This window comes from Nuphar pumila, chromosome 15 (assembly GCF_984573655.1).
Source record: "Nuphar pumila chromosome 15, dmNupPumi1.hap1.1, whole genome shotgun sequence".
NCBI lineage: Eukaryota > Viridiplantae > Streptophyta > Magnoliopsida > Nymphaeales > Nymphaeaceae > Nuphar > Nuphar pumila.
This window is the reverse complement of record NC_143263.1, coordinates 26,073,464-26,081,633: the sequence shown is the minus strand read 5'-3', so window position 1 is coordinate 26,081,633 and position 8,170 is coordinate 26,073,464. Positions and strand designations below refer to the sequence as shown.

The window sequence follows — 8,170 nt, the reverse complement described above, 5'->3', positions numbered from 1 at the left end:
AGCAAAGATGAAGCTATGCTTGCTTTTGAGCAGTGATAATGGCGTATAGGTGAGTGTTATCTCAAATTTTAAAAACATGGCGAAATAGGGTGTAACATGCACTGATTACCTATGTTATGTGCTTTACTGTAAAAGGGTCTCCTACATGAATGAATTCTAGCAGATTCTAGCAAAAGAGAAAAGGGTGTAACATGCATCAATATGCTGGAGTATGCTGCTCTTGCCATGATGGATGTCGAGGCAGGAACAACTTCTTGTGGTTGTTTCGTTTTTCTCTTTTGTTCTTTGAGGTAACATGTTTTGAGCAGTTATGTTAAGGCAGTAACAATTAATTAGCTACACAATTGAGTAGGCCAAGTCTAGATGAACATTTGGTTGAACCCAAAAGCAGCCAAAGGAAATTGGCACAATGGAATCCAATGATTAATGCAACAGATTGAATATGCTCTTCAACAATTTGCTGCAATCCATTTGGCTCATTACTTCCTCGCAGCATTTTTCAGAATTGCAGTGGAGAGATTCTGTTTAGAGGCTGGATTGATGGCTTTTCTGATCTTGAACAGGTTCCAGGCTGTGCCAAGAGCATGGCCAGCAGTGTCACACACATCTTGTGTGACCTCACCTGCATCTTCTCCAAACCTAAAACCAGGAAAAAAAGGAATTTTGGTTATTACGTCTCACCCACCTACTCATTGTGGTATTGACATTTTTGTGCTTTTTCCTGAAAAAAAACTCATTTTGTGTCATCTTACCCTTTTTTGTTAAACAAATCAACAATGAGGGCATTATAATCACTTTCTTTGACTAAACAAAGGTTAATGAATGGTTCCCATGAAAAACATTGGTTTCAGATTTCCGGTTCTAGAACTGGAACATGGATTTTATGGCTATGATTGCATTGCATCAATACTTCATCAAGTATGGAGGTTTATAATCTATAGTGCTTACCTTCAGTTCGGAGTCCCTTGCTTTCTACCTATTGCATCACATTGCAATTGAAGGTATTCACTATAGACTACCCAGAATATATCAACGGCTTGTTATGATCATGGGCCATAACATTTCAGCTACTTGGAGTTGGGATATGATGCACCATTCTTAGCATAAGTGAATAAAAATCTTCTGCTATTTTTTTACCTTTGGGAGACCATTCTTGTAGTGGCGCCAGCAGTTGCAGAGAGAGCATCTTTTCCTGCAACCTCAGCTGCTTCTAACACCTTATCTGCAGCACAAGACAAACCAAAAAGTGAGCATCAGTTGCTGTCCAAATTAAAGGAGTAATCAATTACAGAGTAGTATATACATCTCTTCAAAGGGTATTTGCTTAGAAGGCTGTTTGGGGGTTACATCCAGTGTAAATTTGTGATGCCACTGACAGGATCCAGCCTAACTGCTACCAAGTTGCATGGCTCCTAACAAACTTAATTCATATCTAAATCAATCCACTAGAATCAGTACAGTTGTACTTCCATGGATGACACTCAATAATAGTGCCGATTTTGGTTGTTGGGTAAAAAACAGCAACAGTGTACATCTCCCAGTGATCACCGCCCTTAACATTTTGCTTTTTAGTAAAATCAAGAGGGACAGCATGGTTCTGATGTTGATGAGTTGGTGCTGATTATAGAGACTGTTTCTTACAAGATAATTGATGGGGCTGTATTTTGCAATTCTAATGAGAAAATAATACGATGAAATTTAAAATTCTTGGTCCAACTGCTTCAAGAAAGTAGCAATTAGTCCAACTTGGTGGGTTACTAGAAGAAGTTAACTGGGATTAAAGTGCACCACAAAGTAGTGCTTGACAATGTCATGCCGATATTTTTAGTGTCATCTAGTTCATAAAAGTGAACATTTGATATACTCACTAACAGCATCCAGTGATGCCAGCAACACCTCCCCTGGCACCATTGATAAGAACTTCTTCCCCGTCTGAGATCGAACCATCGGAGCCGCAATTGATCCAGTGGCCATCACTACACCATCAAGCAAAGTCTGGCTCAGCTTCTCAGTCATAATCGTCATCCTCTGCACCCTGAGATGCCAATACTTTGAGCATGTTAAATGTAATGCCAAGGTTGTTATCTCTTCTACTGTGTATAATTTACAAGCACGGGCTACCATATCTTTGACGTACTAATCCATGGATATTGGCTATATCGATTGATTGTGCTAAGCAGACGTGAATATGCTTCAGGTGCAAGCACACTTAAAACTGTTAGATAAATGTGATAAGACATGCCTGCTTAGAGGACATTTGAAATCCCAAGGACCCAAAACTTATCCACTTAAGCTTGACCCATATATATGTGCTAAGAAGACGTCTGTTTGCATTTTCGATGAATGCCACGTGGTTTTGTTGACTTTTGAGCTTTTTAAAATGCAAATCGGATGGCCACGATGTCAGCATGAGCAAAAACGCGCATTTTCAGCATGACCTGATCTGCTTCCACTGAAAAACCTCTCTCTCTCTCTCTGCTTGCAGGAGCTCGGAGTTTCGGAATCCTACGATCGGTTGGATCGAAAAGAAAAAGGCAAGATTTTTTTCTTTTTTTTCCTTTTTGGGTTTTCCCATTTTCGGCAGATTTGAGATTTTTTTTTGTTATTTGCCGTTTCTCTCTGTTACTCTGTTTCTCTCTCTCATCCGCCATTAACGACAAGTGGGAAGGTCCGCTCGATCTCTTCTCTCTCTCTTGCCATTAACGACAGAATGACTATTTTCTCTCTCTCACCAGTCCCAAATTTCTTCAACCATTCTGCAACTCGAAAGAGGCTAAGCAACGCAAGAGAGCAGCAAGGTGGACAGATCATGTTCCCACAACCCTAAATCTTTGCAACCATCCTCTCTCTCTCTCTCTCTCTCTCTCTCTCTCTCTCTCTCCAGCCCTGCATCTTAGGAAAGCCGTTTGTATTTTTTGTTGTTTTTCTTTTATTTTATTTGTTGCATTGGATGAGAGTGTTTCATCTCAGAAGAGCAGAAGCTTCAGCTTTAGAGGTTCTTAGAGATCTTAGGAGATTGGATTCCAGCAGCCTCTTCCGAGTTGCAGGATGGTTGAAGAAATTTGGGCGAACCCTCAGAGGCCAACTGGGCGAACCCTCAGAGGCCAAGCACCATCTTTTGGTTAGTGAACATGACCTAAAGCTAGGTGGCTCTCTCTCCCCATGGGAGTAAGGATCAGGTGCAATCACATTGCAATGATGCAATGTAGTGCTGCACCTGATCACCCTCTATCTTCTGTTGTACAGCCCGTGAGAGTGAGGCCCAGCAGCAGATGGGCGGCACATTACGCCTGATCCCAAACTCCCATGAGCTTATTTCTTCAAGTTGTTTCTCCTTTTGGGGCTCATTTGCTAGCTCCTATCAGGTGCAATCACATTGCACACTTTGAGCGTGCCACCGCACCTTACTGCCCTCCATCTTTGGGTTACAGCACACTTTAGTGTGCAATGTGATTGCACCAAATCTGCTGTGACTTTGACCCATGGAGGACAGATCAGGTGCAATCTCATTGCACACTAAAAGTGTGCCATTGCACCTGACTGCACATCATCTCTGGGTGCAGCCTGTCATCTGTGGGGCCCAACAGTGAGAGGGAGGGCGATCAGTGCAGCGGCACACTCTTAGTGTGCAATGTGATTACATTTAATCGGCAACCTCCCACATGCCATGCTTGTGCTCAAATGATTAATTGTAGAATATGGTTTAGTGCACCCACGAGCGCTCACACACACACACACACACACACACACACACACACACATGCATGCACGCAAACACACCCACAGCCCTCTTACCTTTTGAGGCTCTTTCTGGCAAGCCCCTTCTTTCTTTTTGAAGATTCAGCATTGGCTTTCACACCAGTCCGAAGCAGTTCACCACCATTTTGTACATTTGAGCGATAAGCGTTGCTACACATGAACACTCCCTTCACTATCTCACCTGTGCCACCAGCAATGGCCTTAGCTATGACTCCATGATAATCCTCTACTTTTGGTGCATACTTCCTCCAGTAGTCATCCTCTGATCCCCTCCCAGAACCCCAACAACTTGTTGGTGCATCTGATTCCGTCCCGGTGACTCTCTCTTTAGGTGCAGAGAAGCAAGAATTCTCTCGAAGAAACACATCCAGCGTATCCATTATCTGACTTCTCTCAGTAAACTTAACACCATAGCTGATGATATCAATCTTCTCCTTGTGGTCAAGTGAAGGTGGCTTAAAGGAGAAGAGGTAGTGAAGATCATCGAGCCTCACGACGGGTTCGTCTTTTGTTAGTGGCCATTGGTAGTCCTCACCAACCTTAACAATGATGGCAATGGGAGTGCCTTCTTGAATGAGCTTGAGAATGGTAAAGTTACCATGAGAGAGTTCAAAGCTCTCCCCAGACTCCACAAGCAGGGTGAGTTGTGCTCCTGGGATATTTACCATTACTTGCTCTTCTGTTTTCATTTGTGATCTTTGTGGCTCTCTTTCAAGAGCTGTTTTCCTAGGGGAAAGCATACAACAGCTCATTCTTCCACGGAAGAAAAGGGGAGCGAGAGAAGAGTATGTAGAACTATAACTGCACAATGGAGAAGGTAGAATATATTCACACTATGTATGTTCAGCATGCTAATGCTAATATTAATGTGGTGAGCATTGGAATACGATACTCTGCAACAAGCACAAATTAATGTGCACCATTCATCTCTAAGATAGATGACACATCTATGTTTCAGCATAGGTTTATTATGATGGTCCCAGCAAACTATGTTCTCAAACTCCTTGTTTCACAAGGATGGAATTCTTCTTTTGCTAAAAAAGATTGGCCCTTTATTCTTTGTATCCTCATCTGGGGTTCTCTTTGGACACTTTTTGGTCTGTGACCTAGGCATTACTTTATTTCTGCTTGACTTCTCACCCATAAAGGAATAAAGTGGTGCATTTAGATTGTAATGTACCCAATCTCTTTACCACTAACAAAAGGCATGATGTGTAAATGACCTAAATACTTATAAAAAGAAAAGAGATTTGTTGTTTCAATGGCATGAGATAAAAACTGGAATCTAATCAGCAAATGTGTTCACATGTGCCCACATGCCTTTCTTTGTATTTTTTAAGCCAATAATGACGATCCTTCCAGCTTGTGGGCATGTGGTGCAGACTCTTTTGGTTTGTATGGGGGAATGAAAAGTGTGAACCAACTTGAGAAGGAATGAGGTGGCCAACATGAGTCCCCTACTCCCCCACACCCTAGTTCAAAGGGACAGACTTAGCCAAGTTGACATAGGCTCAGATGAGTATTTTAATAGTAACAGGTTTCTTCTTCACAGTTTGCAACTGTACGTCGTGGGTGCAGAAGGGGTGCCAACAGTGAGATGGAGGGCAGCCAAGTGCAGCGGCACGCTTTTGGTATGCAGTGTAACTGCACCTGATCCCTACACCTCCCCATGCGGTGCAACTCTTTTGTCCCGCTAAAATGGTATGCAAGGTTCATTTTCATCCCATTTTGATAGGACAAACTTGCCTTGCAATTGATGGTGCCGATGGGGCCCACACGGGATGGGACAGAACAGTCTGTGCAGATTGCAGACTGCTCTATCCCGCCACTCAAACGCCCTTAAATGCCATCAAGTTGCAATTGTTTCAATGAACTTACACTTTTCCCTGCCCCGCCCAGTCCCCGATCCCCCGCCTAGCTCTGCCCCGCCCCATCCCCAGTCCTTCTAAAGGATGGCAATAGACTATGGGGAAACGAGGCCTCACCCCGCCTCATCCCCGTTTGAACCGGAGATGGAGGACATGAAACGGCGGGGATGAAGGCGGGGATGAAGGTTCTAATCTTGAGACGGGGCAGGGGTAGAGACATTGTCCCCTGCCCCCGCCCCGGTCCATTGCCATCCCTAGACCAAAACACTTGACGGAAGTAATCTCCTTTTTAAGAAACAAATTTATTTTCTTCCTTGAAACAAGGTATTCTTCCTAGGTCAAGAAAAATTGAGAAGCACATTCTTCAAATATTATTATGTTGGTGTTAACACGTGCATGATTGATGCATAACTTTAGTTACTCATTGGAGCGTTGTTTGGTCTAGATGGGCGTTATTGATTTTTCGTTGTTTTAGAATTACCAAGGAAATGGGGTGCAGCTTGAATAATCATTTGGTAGAGAGAGTTCACATTTTTGGTGCAAAAGTGCATTTATATCTCTTATGGAATTACCAGTTCATATTTTTTGGTGCAAAAGTGCCTATATGATGTTTCTTGCTCAATATTATATGAGCTTATACGTCTATTTTTAAGATTGAGTTTTGGAGGAAAATAAGTAATTTGAAAAAGAAAATGTCTAAATCATATTGGCCTTTTTGGTAGCCACTTTCCCTCCTATGGGGCTTGGTTATTGTAAAAATTAGTTTCAAAATAATTTATAAAATTATTTACGAGTAATTTTTTAAATGTTGATTTGAGGTTTATGTAATTTTGAAAAACTAATTGAAAATTTTCTTGTATTTTATCCATTTGTGGTATATGGCCATTGAGAGCCATAGCTGTCCAAGTCTTATGACTATAAACATTGACATGAGTGTAGAAAGCCAAACATTCGCATACATAGTATCATTGTGGTTATTAGACTCTTGAGAGACTAGTACGCTTCATGTGTGTGTGTCTCTTCACATGAGTTGTCTCTTATAATACATCGACTTTGCGATTCAATGATAGTGTGACATGTGTCACATTTAAATGAGAAGAGATTCTCAACCATTGGGTTTGGTGGTGTCTCTTCACCATGCATGTTAAGGAAGGGGCATAAATGAGTGTCAACATTGTAAAATGTAAAAAGTATCTTATATGAGATATACTTTTGACATTTCTTTTTATGCTTCTCTGTTATAAGACAATAGAATGGACAAAACAAATAAGAATTCCTCACTTTTTGTTTTCTCTCTAACTCTCTCATTTCTTAACATTTTTCAATTTTGTTTTTGACATTGAGTTGTTGAAAACATTCACTTATCTATATTAGAGATAATGTTTGGGCATTCCAATTTTTTGTTAAATTCAAGGCTCATCAAGGAATTCCTTGACGTACTCATTTATGCTTCGAAAGGTCATGCAAGCTAAATAAAAGTGCAACAGTCGTGGTTGACTTGCTCTATCCTTAAGATATGAACTCCTTGCACCATTATGAAAGACAAATGCTACCATAAATATAGTGATGGACACAATACGCCTTGTGTCAGTCTCACCGTTGAGAATCGAATCCCCGTAGTTTCACCATTTTTATACCTAATTTTACATTGGTCGCCTATCCATCGTATTGGGCTTGTTGGGTGGCTTTTTCCTTTCTATTCACTACAAGAAACCAGGTCATTGTTGACGATATTTATTGTCAGTTATATATGATTTATGGCAGACAATAATATAAATGATGATAAATATCATTGCCAAATGTATAAGCCTTTTACGGTCGTTTATATTACTATTGTCAATAATAATTACATATTATCATTTTCACATAAATTAAATGCAATGATGGAAATAGTCGGTATAAAACAATTAGCTCTAGGATATCGTTGATAATATTACACTTAAAGCGATGATAAATATCATCGGCTATAGTAACTAAATTTGATGATAAATACTGTTGACTCTATTTAATATCAATGATGATATTTATCATCGAGTTTTAATTAAATGTGATGATAATTATCATTGTATTAATATTAAAAAATCATATATGGTCAAATAACCGCTGGTAAATATCATCGGCTATGTTAGTTGAAACCAACGATAAATATCGTTGGCTATATTAAATATTTTCGGTTTTTAATTAAAGGTGACAATAATTAACATCATATTGATATCAAAAAATTATATATGTTGAAATAGCCGACAACAAATATCAACAACGATGCTAGTTAAAACCGATGATAAATATCGTTGGTTATATTATTTTAAGCTGATGATAAATATCATCGGTAATATATTAAAGTTTATGATATTTATCGTTGTAAGGATATTGAAAAATCATATATGTTCAAATAGCCGATGATAAATATTATCGGTTATAATAGAAAAAACCGACGATATATATCATTGCTATTGACTATTGAAAAATCATAGACATAGCCAACGACAAATATCATCAGCAAAAGTATGTTTTAAAAAAATATATATATCAGGTTACACCAA

General features: G+C 39.8%; 1 protein-coding gene across 1 annotated transcript; it reads right to left on the bottom strand.

Moving 5' to 3' along the window:
- Positions 1-313: 313 nt before the first annotated feature.
- LOC149814882 (senescence/dehydration-associated protein At4g35985, chloroplastic-like) lies at positions 314-4,513 on the bottom strand. Its single transcript, XM_089988899.1, has 4 exons — positions 3,796-4,513; positions 1,869-2,035; positions 1,138-1,222; positions 314-639 (listed from the first exon to the last, which is right to left on the bottom strand). Exons 1-4 carry the CDS (start codon positions 4,509-4,511, stop codon positions 480-482), a joined length of 1,128 nt encoding a protein of 375 aa, XP_089845025.1. The 5' UTR covers positions 4,512-4,513; the 3' UTR covers positions 314-479.
- Positions 4,514-8,170: the final 3,657 nt, after the last annotated feature.

Coding starts and splice junctions, on each gene's coding strand:
- LOC149814882 (XM_089988899.1), bottom strand. CDS start 4,511: ATGAGCTGTTGTATGCTTTCCCCTAGGAAAACAGCTCTTGAAAGAGAG. Junction 2,036..3,795: donor GCCAGAAAGAGCCTCAAAAG/GTAAGAGGGCTG, acceptor TTGGCATCTCAG/GGTGCAGAGGATGACGATTA. Junction 1,223..1,868: donor GGCATCACTGGATGCTGTTA/GTGAGTATATCA, acceptor CTTGTGCTGCAG/ATAAGGTGTTAGAAGCAGCT.